This window comes from Epargyreus clarus, unplaced genomic scaffold (assembly GCF_041222505.1).
Source record: "Epargyreus clarus isolate Ecla_fem2 unplaced genomic scaffold, WU_Ecla_fem_2.2 ptg000012l, whole genome shotgun sequence".
Classification (NCBI taxonomy): domain Eukaryota; kingdom Metazoa; phylum Arthropoda; class Insecta; order Lepidoptera; family Hesperiidae; genus Epargyreus; species Epargyreus clarus.
The window spans coordinates 12,453,018-12,472,430 of NW_027332220.1; the positions used below are offsets into that span (position 1 = coordinate 12,453,018).

At 37.0% G+C, this 19,413-nt stretch overlaps 1 protein-coding gene across 1 annotated transcript in view; it reads right to left on the minus strand.

Annotated features, from left to right (window-relative positions):
* Positions 1 to 351: 351 nt before the first annotated feature.
* The window catches only part of LOC140746454 (TWiK family of potassium channels protein 18), a 126,122-nt gene continuing 107,060 nt past the window's right edge, over positions 352 to 19,413 (minus strand). The window contains 2 exon segments of the mRNA XM_083059000.1: positions 352 to 1,506; positions 1,625 to 2,278. Coding sequence (XP_082915126.1) covers positions 386 to 1,506; positions 1,625 to 2,162 — 1,659 coding nt within the window. The 5' untranslated portion in view covers positions 2,163 to 2,278 and the 3' untranslated portion in view covers positions 352 to 385.

Sequence of the window (19,413 nt, forward strand, 5' to 3'; positions counted from 1 at the left end):
AAACAATGCATACAATGGAACGTCGTGGGAGACTTAATTATATTTATTTAGCGAGAAATTTACCATCAAATCAGAAAATTGTATATCATTGATAATGTTTATTCTCTCCAAGAGACAAATACATTTTTTTACCTGGTGTTTTTATGTAGTGAATATTATTTGAACGGAAATATGGAAACAGAAATTATAATTTTATATTACAACAGAATTTAGCATTATAAATCTATGCACTGTATCAATGATTATCTTCATCTCATCATCTACCATAATCTTTGGTTGAGCAAGGATTTCATCAATAAAATAGGAAATGTGCAAAAACTTATATTTATTATAATGTAACAAATTGTGTCCAAACAAAGTGATCTACGTGTGCATTATCGCGGCGTCACATGAACACGTCGTCGGCGTCGGCGGCGCTGGCGCCCGCCACCGCGCGGTCGTCCTCGAACGTCACCATCTTGTCGCGGCGCGCCGCGCGCCCGCGCTCCTGCAGCGTCGTCACCGCACACAGTTCGCTACTAGTCCCCGCACCGCTCAGGTTGAACTCACTCAGACTCCGCGGAACGAAATACTCGACGCAACGTTCCACGTTACCCGCCGAGCGACGCGCCGCGCTGTTCCTTTGGAAGTTCTCCTCGGTGTATGCCGAAGACTTCCTCCTCGGCAAGCTATTAAACTTAGTGGGGTTCGAGCTATCTATCTTAAAGCTGACCTGCGGCCTCTTTTCGTGGCCGGAACCTGACGGCCCGTCGGCCGTCTCCCTATGTCAGGAAACCACCGCCATGGACATTTTCTCGTCGCACGCCTCAACGCTGTGCACCGCCCGCGACTTTGAGCCACCCGTACACAGCGCCGTGAAACCGCGCAACGCTATACTTAAGTCCTCTTGAATAAGATTAAAACACATCGCAACTACCACTATACCGACTAGAATGTAAATACAACACACTCCCACCGCTATGTCCTCCGCCTTCGCCGATACGGTGCTGGCGTACAGTCCCGGCTTCAAGTTTCCGAAACCTATCGTAGCGAGGCTCGAAAACGAGAAGTAGCATCCGTCTATTAAATTCCACTTCTCCGTCATTTGAAACACAAACGTCCCTAACGCTATGTACAAGGCTATGAGTAATAAACTTAGAATAATTGGCACTCGCGTGTGGTCCCGACACGTCCAATGATAACCCCCACTAAAACTGTCTTGGTTCAATGCGGCTTGGAACGGCGTTCTTTTCTGACGTTCTTGATATTTTTCCCTTCTGTCACAGTCCACGTATTGCCTACATTCGACACCAGGCAAGGTGTATCTACTAAGACAATCAGCTTTGGTATGAAAATCTCCGCTTTTTAAGCGCTCGGGACAGATCTTTGAATAAAGTGTTCGGAAATTTCTCGCCAACGCCTCGCCGATCGTAGAAAGATACAGCATAATAAGAGGTATACCAATGCAGGCATATAGCACCGCCATCATCTTGCCTGTAGTCGAGGTTGGAGTGACGTTCCCGTGACCTAAAGACAAAGAATATTTATTAAATATTTCATTCATAGGAACAAATATCCATAAAATGCATTTTGCTTAAATTTCAAGTCCTACTTCATCACTGATCATATAATATGTTGAACTTACCAATAGTTGTAATCAGTGTGAGGGCATAGAGAAAACTCCCAGCGTACGTCCAGCGGTATTCGCCTGAATCGTAGTGAGGTCGGTTCTCTAACGACCCGTGGCCTCCTCTCATCGACTTCAACAGAACCTTCTGAAAGTCCATCAGCTCTTTCGCGGCCAGCTTTGTCCAGTTCTCCTTGTACAGAATGTTCAGATCCTCGGTAATAGACCAGAGGCGTTCTACTGTTTTTGAACGCAAATCTCCACCGCCTTGCGATTGGCTTAAATTTGGCATTGATGCCGCGACCGATGTTTCTTCTGTGACGGCACCACCTTCTATTGCCAGGAAAAGAAAGCCACCGAGGAGATTGTAGCTCAATACGAGGAAGCATATTGCCAGGCAGGTGAGGGGTGACGCTCGTCGCTTGTGAGCGCATCGGCAGCAGAATGACCTCGTGTCGTCAACCCGTCGGGAAACGAAACAGCACTTGGGCTCTTCGACTAAAGCGGACTCTTTGCAATAGGTTCGTTTCGACGGGTCACGAACCTCCTCTATCATGTTGATCGCTGGCGCATCGTTCACCGCACTTTGTATTTCTTGTGGTGAGTTTTTCTTTTTATCCTGAACATTCTAGCGTCTCAATAAGTTTTCTTGAAATTTGACTCGACGGATATCTGAAACAATTATACGAAAAAACAGTTAATCATAATGTTGTGATAAATAAAAAGTAAATGTACCTAGATAAAAATAAATATTTCAACTACACAGTTTAAAATAAAAATACCACTTGTATAAAATTGTTTATTCATTGCTGATAAAGTCAATTAGAATTTTTAATGTTTAAAATATTTTAATAGTTTTTTTTTTCAATAAGGCGTCGTTTTGGGAGTATTTACATGCATATATAATAGTATTATGAATAAAATGAATATCCGATACAGTGAATCATTACAGTCGCAAAATAAACAGAGAGTTGCCAATCCGAATAAATAATGGCCACAAAAAATGAAACACGATTCCGAATTTGTTAATTTGCAAAGTTATATCTCGTGGGGACATAAGCCTGTACGCGTATATCAAAGCCTACTGATACATCATACAAACAAGGTATTTTGGGAAAACATCCTCGTGCAAGTAAAATATGATTTATTAACTTTTTATGTTCATGTATTACTGATTTATTTATTTATTTTAATGCTGATGCTTGAAATATATCAGAACGAGACAAGAACGAAATTAAACAGAAAAATATCAAAGTTCATTGAACTATTACATATTTTCATATTTTATACTGTCGACATTGCAAAGAAATCAACTATAAGAATTCTTTTAATACTCCTTTGTAACGTTAATTGTAAAAGTTTATTTAAAAGTAAAATGAGATGCCTCGTTGTTAAAAAAGTTAATTGTTTTCTTGTACACGAGCTTATAAACGAATCAGGAATATACTAGTCATTTTATATTGGAGAAAATTTTATCAAAAGTTACGAATTTTAGCCCAAAAATACAGGCTCTGATTAATTGACTGACGACATAAATGACGTCATCAATCATACTTTGAGAAGCTTAAATTTTAGGATATTTTTATCGTCACAGATCCCATTAAAAATTGATGCCTTCAAAGTTTTCGACACAAAAAGGATGAAACATTATCTCGTGTCACGTTAAGCCGATTGGATATAAATTTTTGAAAATATCACGCGTGAATATTTTTGACAGTATTGTTCTTCGATGAACCTGTTTTTCATAGATTGCTTCAATTTAAATTTATTTTTGACGGTATAGATTTTTTAACACCTGGCTTTAAACGTTTTTTCATTTATATATATTTTTTTTACAAACCTCGTGACATAGATACGTAACCGGTGATTGTGGTAACAAGAATAGAGAAGCAATGCATAAACTTGCAAATTATTATTTAGTACACATTATGCGACAAATTATAGTCTACCTAACTGCAAACTCACTATCGTATATAACTACAGACACCTGTAACCAAAAACCAAACCTAAATAATACTAACACCGTACCCAACGCCCTTGCAGATACCACAAACGCTAACAACCCCTAAATACAGGGCTGAAACGTGAACGGTATTGTTATAAGAAGATACATGTACCAACAGTGACAATATTGTATTTCAAGATTTTTGTGATCATTACAATAATGTACAATTCAATATATAATACTTTATTCAATAGATAAATATTTCAGTTTCATGAATGATCTATTAGTAAGGAACCAATCTTATTGAAATAAGTTAAGTGATCGATCTGTACAGAGACATAGTAAATTCAAATATTCTTAATCTTAAATAATTTAATCCAAAAATAATCCCACATCCAGTAAATCAATCGAGAATGGAGGATTCGTATGTAATGTAATGCCAACCTACTTGAGAACTTCGTCCGCATGTGGCTTCTAAATTGTTCCCAAACGAACTTGCCAAAAGAAATACGAGCACTTGTTGAAACTAACTTCCCATGAAATCTAATAAAAAGTTAAGAGTCGATTTGTTAAGAGCTTATGACAGAGTACAAGGAACGATCGTTATTTTTTTTATTAGATTGTAGTCGCAAACGAGCGTGCAGTCCATCTTATTGTAACTAGTGTCTGCCGCCCATGGACATCAGTAACTAGCTCCATATAGACCAGGATGCAATGCTGCTTCTGAGGACTAGGATGATCGCCTTAAATGTAAGCATCCACACCCTTCCAACGAAACGTATAAGAACTGTTTTATGCTAGAAATAAGTGTGGCGCTAGTCGAACCATAGTCCCTGGTCGAACCATACTGGTGGCCAATAGCGGTGAATAACAACGAATGGCTTAGGCTAAATATATTGGATTAAATATTTTCATCAAATTTAAAACACGCTTCAACAATTTTTAAACGCTTCGCGTTATGAGCTATTAAAATAATTACTCTAAAAACGTTCATCCAATAAAATACCCATTTGATGAATAATGAATTTTCAATCACCAATAAACTGTTCAAGTGAATATTGATAAGCCCATAAAATATGAATTCAATTAAATTGCTTTTCGGTGATTAACCGATTCCGAGATAAGCTCTAAATGAAGGTTCGCCCATCAATTAAACATCCGCGCGGGGTAACTAAGTCCAAGTGTGATCAATATTTGAGCATCGTCCATTGCCGGTTGGTAGCACTATGTATTAATCCAATCAGTAAACTAATGTGCAATGTACGATGGAGTAATTGTAACCGTTGGCTTAATGGGTCTGTGGTAGAAAACGGAACGGAGGTTTTCAGTTGAATGTTCAATGCGTATTACGCAAACTTTCCCGACGTTCCCGGGGGATTGTCTTCATGGATCGCTGTCACATTATGCTATCTACGTCACGTATTGGCGAATTTCGACGCGGGAATTCAGTTTTAAACTTCGAAAGCTATATTGAACGGTTGAATTAATGTCGCTGAATAAATATACATTTGTGCAAACTAGGTTTATTTCTTACGACTTTTCCTTTTGATGTTTTTCCTTTAACTCTAAAACGAGTGAAGCACACGTGAGTTCGATTCAAAGGCTGGTAAATAGTTCGATTGGTGACCGATAGTCGCGTAATTTTATTGGCGTTCCGATTGTATGAGGGAGCACATTAAGCCACCGGCCCCATTTATTAAACCTTGTCAGTTAAACCACCGCTAGAGTAACGTGGAACATAAACAGAGTTACACCAATAAAACACTTATCAAAGATAGAATAGAAATAAGTATATTAGTAGCATAAATGTAGGGTTATACCCTACATTAGCTACATTACCCTACATAATGTGGGGTTATACCCTACATTTATGGATACAAATTTATTTTCAAATATATAAATGTAGGGTATAACCCTAGATAAGATACCTTATATATTTAGCGGCGTCATTTTATTTTTTGTACTTCCCTCAGAAAACCCTTCTATTCTCTTCCTGCTTCATAGGGATGCATAATAAAAAAATAATCTGGCATCGTAAAACGTCAGCTATATTGTTTAGAATCTAATCATGCGTCGTTACCTAAACAACAAGTATATAAGTAAGAGTTGATGTTAAAATTAAGGAATGGCCTAAAAAGGGAATAAAATCATGTAATACCTACTGTAAAAGGAATCTCCATCACTATCGTAAGTATCTGAAGTCAAAGACTTTTCGATGGGCTCATCTTCATCGTAAGTCGTTGGGTACATTCTTTTCCTTGTTTCAGATCTTTTAAACTTGTTATAGCAAAGTTTTCCTTAACAAAACTAATATCTTTTTCCTCACAAGAGTAGGCTTCCCAAACTTGTAGCTTTGTATTGTGGGACATTGTGGCACTCTTGAAAAAGTTTATATTTAAAAAAGATTCTACGCCAAAATTCTTAATAGAGCTTTAGAAATAGAAAAATATAATAAATTAGTGTTTGTAAGCACAATTTTAAATGTGTAACAATTTCTTAATTATGTATTCTTAAGGACAACAAGTAACCAAAATTCCTTCTATTTTTCCAAAATAGAATAAAACAGAACTCCTATTTGAAATATCGTACATCTTTAATATTCTTATAACAATATTATAATCACCACAGAAGATATACCACAGATTAAAGGAGCGCTTTACATATACTTCTACTGCTAAAAAGACGTGCGGTGTTCGTACGTAAATATAAAAGAATCTTTAATAATTTATTTTCAGTTATTTACTACTACTTAGATTAGATTTAATATTACCATATTGTAGACACCATAAACCGGTACAATAACTACCGAGAACTCGTAACTAGGTATTTAACTTTTAATTCAAGAAAACGGGACACCCCTCCTTTGACGCGCAGCTGGCGACCCTAGTGGCCACGTAGTGGAGGGCCCCCGGAATAACAAATACAGAAACGTATCGCTACTCCAGCCTGTTCCGGGACCGTTGAGGTTTTTTCCCGGTCCTTTGTGGGTTCGGTGTAATCCACCGGAAAGATTCGCTGAATATTTAGTTACGATGTATTTTTATTTTTACAAGATATCTTATTTAAAAATATACTGTTTATCTTTCTGTTTGTTGTCTATTATTGTAAGATATTGTTTTGAATGTGAAACGTTGTTTACGTAGAAGTGGTAGAACCCTTTGTGGTTCGACTCCGGCGGCATCACCGCCACACCGATTTCTGCCTCATAACAGCAGTGTTAAGTGCTGCTGCGTTCTGGTTTCAAGGGCGTGGTAAGGGAGACATAGTTTTCCGAGGCGTTCCAGCTTAGTCCTCAGAGGTAACGGCGCATCTGTGGCCTACCTCAGGTAGGAATATCTAAACCTGTCTGGGGTTGATTACAGATGTCCATGGGCGGCAGAAGCCACTTACCATCAGGTGGACTGCACGCTCGTCTGCTAAATATATATTATAAAAAAGTAAGTTAAAAAATTGTAAGTAGAGTAGGTAGCCCAGAAGAATTCTAGTAACGTTCCTCTGTTTACGAGCTGCAGGTAACAAAACTTTCATTGTTTGTGCGATTATATTTTATGCTCTACAAATGATGAATGTGGACAGCGACACTGCTCCATATGCGGCGAAAACATGTTTTATTATTACGTGTTCAATCTTATTTAATAGGTAAAGGGACACTATCCACAATATATTTTCGTGTATTCCGAACCTTAGCAACAATCGGATAAATTAATAGCCTAGTTTTGGTATATGGAAACCTCTTTGCCCTTGGCGTATAGTAGAACTGCCCCTCCTGTTATCACGGATGTCGTAGAAGGTAGCTAAAACTTTTAGCTCTTAGAGATTTAATCTTATCTACAGATATGCATCGGCGGCTGTGACCACAGACCATCAGGTGCACTGCATGGGCATATACTACTTTAAAATTAAATAAACAGTCGAATTTGGCAGTTGCCATCGACTTCTGGTAGCTCGTTTTCTACTTCGCTTACATAATAAAATGTGCAAGCGACTTAGACTTATTCGTATTTCTCGCTAGTCGTAGTTATCTGTCTCAAATGAAATCATATCCAAATATTTATATTCAGTATAAATCCCTTACGGAATTATTTGTTAACTTCAATAAGCTTCAGTACTTTGGGTTTATAAGACTGTACATTTCCCAATAAATTTAATTCACTTTTGTACAAGCTATTATTTAACTTGCTTTGTTACTTCTTACCTGTCAAAAAATGCAACAGAATTTTAAATCTGTTAATCCTAACCAATTGAGCTAGGTTTTTTTTTATATAATATAGGGGTAGCAGACGAGCATGCTTTGATGCCCGATGCTAAGTGTCTACGGCCACCCATAGACATCTATAATCAACCCCCGATAGGAATAGATATAACTACCTGAGGTCGGCCACAGATGCGCCCTTACCCCTGAGGACTAAGCTGGAACGCCTCGGAAAAGTCTGTCTCCCTTACCACATCCTTCAAACCGGTACACAGCAGCGCCTAACACTGCTGTTATTAGGTGGAAATAGGTGTGGAGGTGGTGCCGTGGGAGTCGAACCACAAAGGGTTCTACCACTTTCATTTCACATAGGTTTCAAAGAAGTACAGTTAAGTGCTGTCCACCTGACGGTAAGGGGTCATTGCGCCGAGATTACATCATTAAGTAAGTCTGTGTAGAAAAGGGGTTCTACCTAAAGTCGGTCACCATGTAACTCTTGAGGATAAAGATGGGCACTATATATTACGTATGCAAGCCGACGTAAATAAGTTGCATTTCATCCATGAAAACTGGAAAACAGCCACTGAGTTATTTGCAATCCCTTATACCAGCATAACGAAGTAACAGCTGATCTGCGCAATGATATCATGCAAATATGGGACCCTGGGGATGTGGACATGCGGGCAATGCAATTTCAGATCGTTATTGGATGCAAGTAGTCGAAATCAACAGATTATTATAATTCCACTGCAATAACGCTCTCAATATAAGGATTATCCTTTATATTAATTGACGGTTTACGTGTGAACGCAGTTGTTATGAAATGTTTAAACTCCGTGAAATATATAATTTATTACAACGTGAATTTAAATGTTATTTGAGTTTTGTGATATAATGTATGCTGTAGTTTAGGATATCACTAAAGCGCAGAAGGTACATAAAATATTGTTAGCGCTATAAAACTACTTCAATTTATATTTAAAGTAAATTTCTTTCCTGTAAGCTTATTATTAAAGTTTTAAACATATGACTTCCAAGGAAGATAAGGAAGTAATTAACGTCTATAATAATATACATTCGACAGAAGAGTATCAGCGTTACTTTACTTAAAAGATATTCTTGAACATCTGATTACTTTGAAGGGTAGTAGAAACCAAAATACCGGAGAGATACTACTGCTACATCTTTTTCTAGCGTGGAAAAGTTCTGCATTTCGGTGTGAGGGTGTGGAATGTGGATGCTAACTTACATAAATGAGGAGACCAGCTTTGAACTCAAAAGTTGTAAGACATCTGTGATTGACGGTAGAAGCCCTGTTCGACACGAAGTTGCTGACAATCGCAGGGATGCAGTGACTACTTATCATCATCACTCCATGCGCGTTGGCTTCTTCAATCTTATAAAAACAAAAAAATCTATAGAAAAACCTCCATATCCTGGATAAGCGCGATAAAAAAATTCGGGTAAACAGGATTGTCAGTGTGTTCGATTTTCCTGAACAAGTTATCTTGATTGGATACACTGCCCGAAGCGAACGCTGCTATCGTAACACGACTTGAACAACTCCGACTCAAACTTCTTCAATTTATCCGAATCGCACTACAAGACTACTGCTAACATATTTTTTTAATAAAATTCTGTTCATTGATAAAATGTAAAAACAATATATATATTTATTGCAGGCTACAAAATGGGTTATTTAACTGACAATGATTGGAGCCACCCTTCGAGCGTTTTATTACTTGTGTTGGGTGAATTAATAAACCGTACTTTATAACACTGTTCAGGAAAATACCGATGTTTTTTGCTGTAGGATAAAAGTACCGAACGAGCTTGCAGTACACCTTATGGTGAGTGATCCCTGTACATCTCTTATTATGAACATCTATAAGTAATCAACCCCAGTTAAGATTAGAATACTACTCGATCTCGGCCACGGATAAGTTGATACCCCAGTGGACTAACTTGGAACACATTGGATAAGTTTATTATCCTTACCTTTTAAGCGTAGAACGTAGCAGCGTTAAATATGTTTGTTATTAGGCAGAAATATGTCTGATTGTAGTGCCTCCGGAATCGAAACAAAGAGGGTTATGCCACCTTTTTTTAATAATATCCTTAGCCCAGAGAATGTTTAAGTTTCCCAACAATTTATAATGAACTTAATCTAAATGTAAATTCCTAAATGAAAATCTTAATTTTAAGTGTCTTATTAAAATATGTATGGAATACTTTTAGAACCTCACTGTAAAAATATAAATTGAAACCGAATTTCAAACTCCAACTGGTTTTTCGAAATGAAAACAACCCGGCATATTTCCTAGCATACTTGGTAGCCTAACGACACTGCAAGTCATTGCACCTCAAAGCATATTCCCGAAGACGCCTGACACTTGGACACCAAGTATGCCTTTGAATGCTTTATGAGCTTCGTAACCCGGCCTGATTACACATTACCGGCTAACCGGCCACAAAGGGACCTTTCCTCATTATGAAAATAATTATAATGTTCATCAGAAATGAATAACCCGGGTTATCTCGCCCGTGTTCCCGGATAAAGTACGTGCAGAATACTTTACAGATGAGTTTTAATATTTTATGTTCTATGTCATTGTATGAGTATTGTTCACGGAATGTTATACAGAAGTTGCAGCGAGTTGCATATTTCTATTGTCGTTGCTTTAATTTAGTTTTCGTTCACTTTTATCTGCTTCGTATTAAATGCTACGTATTTTTTATTAAAAAGAAACATCTTTTATACGTATACTCCATTGTATGCTGTGGTTTTCAGAAAACATACAAATAAAAGTTCCCAAACTACTTAACCCAGAAATGATATCTATTATGCATTAAAATTATATATCTAAACTGTGTCGAATATAGGTCATATAGATAAATATTATAGAAACACATTATATAGAGTTTACCTGGCAGTATATACGAAGTCAGAATATAAACCATACTTTATGTGAGCACCTCATGCATCAGATATAGAAGGACCACCTGTTCTACTGTTAGTATTACTTACCCACCATCACCACACCTATTTTTAAAATTTTAAATTTGGCTGATTTTAACGGTTTCTATCTTAGATCTCAGGATCTTAGGTTCCTGACCCTAAGTTAGAAGGACATTTATGACGATTTCCCGAATTTTAGAACTTCACAGAAGCCCATGGAGGCAATGACAACAAGTGACAAGGAGCTGTGTTTATTAGATACTTCTATCACCTTAAAAAGCAAGGATCAAGAAAACCAACATAATTCAGCTTTAATTTACTATACAATTCCCGTCTTATACACATTACGATTACGTTTAGTAAATCGAACCTCTTGTTATTGAGCGTCAGAAGCGGCGAAAGCAACGAGCAGAAGTGTTCCGAGCCTTTCGAACTGGGAAGTTAGCAGTCGGCCGAAGTTGGAAGTCGTTTCCACAATAGATGAGCAAACTATTCGTTTTCCGCTAGTGATAAAGTTCGATTAACTGCTCGTTATTCAGCAAATCAAGGGTTCGCAGATATATTGTTTAGCTGTACATGGGCTCTGAATAAATGTTACGTTGTGAATATGATAACGATTTGTAATATGATAACGACGTAAGAGGTTATAAAGGTTAATGGTCACTCCTACCCATGGATTTACTTCTTATAAAGTCTTAGAATGCAAAAAATATCTACTTTCATCGATCCATTATCGTCCCACTGCTGGACACGGGTCTCAGAATAAAAAGGATTAGGCCATAGTCCACTGCGTTGACCAAGTGCGTATTGGTGGACTTCACATACCTATGAGATTTTTTTTATAAATCTCTCAGGTATGCAGGTTTCTTCGCGATGTTTTCCTTCACCGTTTAAGCAAGTGGTAATTAATTTCTAATACGCACATAATTTTGAAAAATCTGAGAGATTTGAGCCTCAGACCTCGAGATCGATAGGCCGAGTTTCTAAACCACTAGACTACCAAAAATATCTGCTTCAGTAAATTATAATTTTTATCACTAAATCAACTATTCTGCAGTTCCAGACATAGCTGTAGCTTTTTTCCCGGCTGCTTAATAGGTACGACTCGAGTGCATAATATTTCTTGATCGTATGTGTCATATATTGTATGTATATCTTATTTTGGGCATGCCCAACAGCCCCATTGGACGGATTTTTACACATGAAGACTTTACTTCGTCTTAATTATGGGTGAATACGTTTTATTTATAAGGTTTCGAGCTTTTTGTTTTTACAATAATTTTAGCTACTATTTGTACATACGAGTAGTACAAATAAGTATAGCGCCGCTGTCATCGTAATGAAATATTAAAAAAATCACTAGATTTATAATATAGTCCTCATTTTTAATCATATTTATTTGCCATATAAATCATGTTTACAACAACAACAACCCAGAGCGAAAACTGAACAACTATACAACGTAGAGAACATTTTAACATCAAATAAAACAACTGTTTATTTTTTGTCTGTCTCCGTCTCTGTAACAAGCGAACGCTGGGATGAACGGAAGAACAAAGCGAGATTGGGAGATGGGAGATTGGGAAATACGTAAGGAAAGGAGTAAAACAAAATATACTAACTTTGGAGATAGTTTGCGAGAGCTCTCGACATTAATTTATGAAACATTTTTTTTTTATAATACAAGAGTAGCAGACGAGCATAGCTAGGGATGGCGATCTAAGATAGATTAATCGGAGAATCGATCTTTTGGACCCAAAACATCGATTATTTATTCGATATTAGTAAGGATAGAATCGTAAACTATGCATTTGATCAAGTGATGATCTTTAGCAAAGTTGAGGGTACGAATTTACAGTTTTATGTATGTTAGTATGTTATATTATTTTCTTTTAAGCGCGGGCGAAGCCGCGAGCAAAAACTAGTGTAGAAATAATTCAATGTAAATTATTCTTACAATGTAAATAAATAAAGCTTACACACTCGGAAATTCTCACTTAGATGCCGTGTGATGTGGATACTCTAAAAATAAGAAATACATAACAAAAGGATCCAGAAATTAAAAGATTGATTCTTAGATAATACTGGATTCGAACTAGGACCTTTTCCAGAACTACAGCATATTGTTTAATGCAAAACTTGTATTTCTTATAATATTTAAATTTATTCTTCGAACAGAGTTTGCAAACAAAACTTGCAAACCTACCAGAATAGGTACATGTTAATATTTGGAAGCTTTTATTAGCTCTTGAAAACGTTTCGCTTGAATTTTTGGTAAAAAATGTACATTTCGCGAGTTTTCCAAAAGTTTGGGTTGCCGTCATTTCCAATATGGCTCAGTTTTGACCCACATACAAATTCAACCGAAACCTCCCAATTGATGTCTGTACCAGATTGTAGGTCGAATTCGGTATTTTGTAGCTAACAGCCAATATACGTCTACATAAAATGTCGAATATTAAAAAGGACTCATATCTAATATTTGTTTTAAATTTCATAAATCTACAGATGGAGGTGGAAACAGGTGGAGAGGGAAACTTTAGATGTAGAAATGACCCGCATCAGCACATCAATTTGTAATGCAGAAAGTCCCGGGTGTTTATGTGTTAGATTTTGGCTATATATTCAGCAATGTTTTAGGTAAAACTACCTTTATTTACGGAAATCGGTGACCGTGAAACGGCGGAATACAGTACGTAATCATTATTACCATGAACTTAGAAGTCTGAATCAATGGCGGCAGAGCTCGTGGTTTGACTCAGGTGGCACCATCGTTACGCCTATTTCTGCTTCACAACAACAATCTTAAGCACTACTGTGTTTTAATAAGAAGATGTATTTAGGCCGTGGTTGCCAAATACCATTTGAGAACCGCATACTGCTTAGCTACATCTATAGTAAGAAAAGTGTAATACTCAGTCAAACTTGACTTGTTAAGATTCAATCGACGACAGTTTCTGGCACAACTTCAGTCTAAACATGAACAGTAACAAACAATTTATTATCCAAAGTGTCTGGCCACCAGTTTGCAGCTCGCCCATTCATTGACTGGAAAATTTCCCTTGAATACTTGCGACTGTAACTGTTTGGACGAAGTTAGCACCATTCATCTGTTGCGGTCATTCAGCGACAATTTCCGACACTTGAGGAACTCTTCGGAATTCAAAGCTGACCAGTTAGTAAATTGTGTTTCAGAAGAAAATTTGCACTAATCTAAGTTATTGTTTTTTATGTGTGATATATTTAAAAACAAAATAATATCCATTTTAGGTTACCATCTTTATCGAAATAGGTCAAAGAAGTAGTAGTAAATATTCTCACGTTAAGTTAATGCCATATGTTAGACTCTCGACCTCTCCTGTAATTGCCAAATCCTCATCAGCCTCGAAAGAATAGTTGTGAAAAATGTGTGAAATCAACCGATTCGCACTTGGTCAGCGCGGAGGACTATGGCCTAAACGCCTCTCATTTTGAGTGAATACCCATGCCCAGCAGTAGAACAATTAAATGTGCACGAACAACTGAATAATAAATTTGATATGCTTCATAACTCAAAAAGGCCTACAAATCAACATCTGGAAGAGCACTAAAAGATATCTTAGATCTCTACACTCGCTTCTTGGCTTTGAAGTCGACTTAGTCTTATTACAAAGTTTCAATTATACACGTGAGCTTTGACAAGCTCATGCGGAAGTGAAATGAAACCTGGTGTGGAGTTAGCGCCGGAAATGAAAACGTTGCGGCGACCCGCGGCGCCGCTGAGTTAGCGGAGTTTGGCCGGAGTTGCATATGCTGGCTTTTAATCCTTCATGTTGTCTTAATACGTTGAGATATTTTTATACGACTCGACTACGACTACGACTTTACGTGTAATCCATTTACAAGTTAAGATCGTTTAATGTAGAAATATACATAACACACATCGGGTAAGAAGCGACTACTTTCTTAAATAACCTGGAATTCGAAGCTCGGACCCTCTGATTGAGAGTAAGCGTTTCAAGCACTAAGCTATCACTTCATTTAAGATAATCAGAGCAGTCAATTAAGATCACAGAACTCGCACAGATGTTCCACGCATCTACAAATCCCTTTTTGATAAATCTAAACACTAAGAGAAATTATCTCTCTTCGCTGTGATTCTACAAGATTTTGCAAAAAACTTTACAGAGCGTGATTTATCACCTCACTGTTACTTCGTAGCTCCGAGTTGTTCTGATTTAAACTTGGGACTTAAGTTTTGTTTCTGTTCTTTACTACTTTGCTAATTTGTAAGTTTGAGAGTAAATCGACTGATTGTTTATATTTCAAGAATTCTACTTCAGAAAACTATTAAACGTTCTTCTAGAATAATCTACTAACAATAATACGAGTACCAAATAGGTCGTATTTATTGCATTTAGTTACATAGGAGAACATAAATAAAGCAGGCCTTACTTATAATATCAACAAGTAGAATCTATGACCTATGACTCATTGACCATAATATTTGTCAAACCGCTTTAATATTATATATTCATTTTTTCAATTTTTATATAATATAGGAGTAGCAGACGAGCATGTAGTCCACCTGATGGTAAGTGGCTACTGCCGCCCATGGACATCTGTAATCCTACTGTATTCATCTGTGTTCCTACCTGAGGTCGACCACACAGCGCCGCTACCCTTAAGGACTGAGCTGGAACGCCTCGGAAAAGTCTGTCTCCCTTGCCACACCCTTCAAAACGGAACACAGCAGCGCCTAGCACTGCTGTTATTAGGTAGAAATAGGTGTGGCGGTGGTGCCGCCGGAGTCGAACCACAAAGGGTTCTACCACCTTAAAATTCATGATCTTGCAGTATTTTCTATTAAATATACACAACCAAGACCAGATTTCATTATTATAATATATAGTTGTAACCCGAATATAGTCCGCAGCAACATAGCGAGGTGCTCTTATTGCTCGAGACTCGAGGCATCCGGGAATGTCCAGCGCAGATATTCGATATTCGGACAGACGTATTTACCGATATCTGACGTTACCGAGTAGACTCAAGTAATTGACGGTATGTTGTTAAGAAATTGTGAAATTGTACGCCTTGTGTAATCTAGAGATCTGACTGTATGATTTATGTTCTATATCTGAAAATGTTGTTTATTTTCCACTAACTAGAATATATTATGTGCATGAAACCGAGTATAGTATGACGGAGAATGTAATTTAAAAGTACTTATAGAGTGTAAATATGCAACTTAAAAAAAGTTGTGTTCAATGAATGTTAAAGAATCGAACTCTACTGTCCAAATGCTGCGGTGACTTTTATAAATTAAAAGAGTTGTTAAGATTTTGATTATTGCATGAGGCGACCCAACATATCAACAGGAAAATAACACAGATGGTCATTGGGACCTTTTTTTTTCTTTTCGAGGGGGTTCCTTCATATGGTACCTTCAAATGGTACCCGACAACTTGGGAACTACGCCGGGTTATGTGGGATTTTTACCGCACTAAAACCCCCCCGGTGGCCGTTCTCAACACTTGTTGGAGAACTCCGGGATCTCCGACAGAACACAACCGGAGTCCTCCAAGCGCGATTCCCAGATCTGGCTCTGCCCTGGGGGAGCGTTCGCTCCTCCCACAACATCAGGTGATTACGACAGTATGCGACCACACATACCGCCGTCCTTCACGGGGTAGCTTACTGGACGGTTCAAGCTGCCACTTGTGCCGCAGGCAAACCCGGTAGCCCCCTTTTAGTCGCCTCGTAAGACAGGCAGGGGATACCGTAGCCCTATTCTAGTCCCGCAACTACAGGGGATCATTGGGTTCTATGGCAAAATATAGTTCTTATTTTTAAGCCGGAAGAATATATCTGAAGGTAGTGTCTATAAAACTATACGTATTATCAAAAGCAAATTAAACAATAAAATAAATTGCTATTTAAAACTTATATAAACATCCGTAAGCTCGTGGTAGTTAAACTCAGTAACAACAAAGCACTTTAACCACAAGTGGATAACTTAATTAGAAACTACTAGAGAATAACTACCTTTACCAAGTTGGAGCGTATTCAGGCGACATTATCACAAGGTGGGGACGGACCACTCCAGTCGAGAGCAATGCCGTCGATAACGTAATTTACGTTTACAACGTGACATTGTTAAGCACTCAGGGATAATAACAAAAGCGGGGAACAAAATTTAAAAGACAAGTAAAGGAGAAGATATAACGTAAATGTTTGAGGATTCTTTACTATTACACTAATCATCAATCCTTATATGTACTATCTCCATCCGAAATAGGGTCATAGTCGATTGGCCGAACTTGGCCGTAAAGGAAGTGACAAATACCAAACACTTATGACTTAAAGGAACTCATATTTTTTAACCGTTTTGAGAATTATCAATGATTAGCAATGATTAAGCTTATTCTTAAAATAGATTTTAAGGCAGTTTAACACTTTTTTTATGATATAGGAGTAGCAGACGAGCATGCAGTCCACATTTTCCCATCCTGCTTCCAATTTATTTGGAGTTATCACGATAATTATGTATTAGATTACACGAATAGAATTACATAGCAAAACAATTCATAGCGGATCCATCAATACTCGTTTTATAATACTGAAATAGAAAGCGCTACTCGTGGGTATAACATCAACAATAATCTCCTTAAGTACCTAAGTTACCCTCACTGTTGATTAAGATACCCTTTTATCACTTGACATTTTACCACTATAAGACGATACGTCTACCAATTCGCAGTTGACCAGCGCGGTGGACTAACCTAACCTAATCCTTGTCATTCTGAGAGGAGACCCGTGTCCAGCTGTGGGACAGTAATAGATTGATGATGTAGTGACAGTTTATTATATTATTCTCATATTAATTAATTAATATGAGATTAATATAATAAACTGCCACGGCCTACTTTTACATTTTGTAGAAGATTATTATTAGTTCTAATATAAATGAAGTTCAACCATCCAAACAAGCCAATGCACTAACGGACTACTAGAAAATGACTTTCTTTACATGGTTAAGCCTGCGTATGATCTATGAAGTCCGTAACAAGGTAACTTGCGAATAAACTACGTCCTCCAGTCGAGAGCAACAACATCGACAGGATACAAAGCAAAATTGCATGTATTCTGACAATGTGGGTCTCTAGCTTTAAGGAATGTTTGAAGATTTATTCCATAATTTTCAATATTTATAATACAACTTTTACTTTTAAATCCACTGTAATTATTTATTTATTAGAAACCTAGAAGAATTGAATCTAAATTGATTTTCCGTTAGTTACGAAAATCGCTCATTAATATATAACACTTCGATATCTTCCATTTAATAGAAACATATTCCTAAAAAGACACAAATCACTTATAAATCGCATATATCTATCGTTATTCAGTTTTTTACCCATTTAACATATTAGTATTGTATCTTCAAATATATTTATCAAACGACCATCTAATTAAAATGAACGAAAATTAGTCTCTAACAAACTTTGAGTTTGATACGATGACAATCTCAAGCTTTGTTAAAAACTACTAAAAATCCTTTACTTAGAAGTATCACAGCTTTCAACTATACACTCCTTAGCTCCTATGTTTGTTTAGTTAAGTTAGTGTATAGAGACATAACAAGGTGCGCCGAGACTAGACCACTCGAGTCGAGAGCAGCGACATCGATAGCGTGGCATCGACTAACAACACGAGTGTTTGTGTACCTTAACAATGGCTAGTTCTGTGAATTGAAAGCAATGCTATGCAAACATTACTTACTCTTTCTTCAACTGTATTAGGTACTACATGCTGATAAAATAAACTTTGTTAGTTTTTTCAATGATATAAAATCTAACATAATAATTTGGTTTTTGTGATAATTAACTGTGCACATTGTAAGTTTTAGGTCAAAGAGAACAAGTAATGTTCCTGAAACTAACAGAGAATTAACAATTTGTCAACTTAAGTCTCTGTTTAGAGACATAATAAGGTCTAGACCACTCGAGTCGAGAGCAGCTTCATCCGTATCATAGCATTGAATAACAACCTTAGTGCTTGTGTACCTTAACAATAGCTGATTTTGAGCTTCAATTGGATTGCAGTTGAAGTGACTCTTGATTTTGTTATTGTCAAACCGACACTATCCAGCTGCTGGTCATGGGTCTCTTATCGATATGGAAGAGGTTTAAACCATCGCCCACATCGCTGGCCAATTACCTATTAGTAAACTTCAGGTGTGAAAATTTCTTGACGATATTTTCATGTACCATGAAAGCAAGTGATAAGTAATTACTTATACGCACATAACTCCAGAAAATCAGAGGCTTAGTGTATAGATACTCAGGCCCCCAATATAAAAGTCTAAATTCCAAACATCTGCAGTTACTGCACTGCACTATCACTGATTTTATAAGTGACTTCGAAAAAGAGGAGGTTTTATATTTGCCTGTATGTGTTCTTAAACTCTGTATATATTTTTACTTCAATTAGTTAATAAGTTAGTCAAGAAATAAATTTTATATAAAAGTCGATAACTAATGCTGAATTCGGCCGTTGACATTGATTCCTATTAAGAGGCTTAGTAAGGCTTAGGCAATGAGCCGATTACAAAATTACAACGTAAGCTAAAATTACATTTTGCAACAAAAAGTAAATAATGTTGCAAATTATCCCTCCTGTTATAACGTGCAAGGATTTCTCATGATATCATTTACAGAACAATAAAT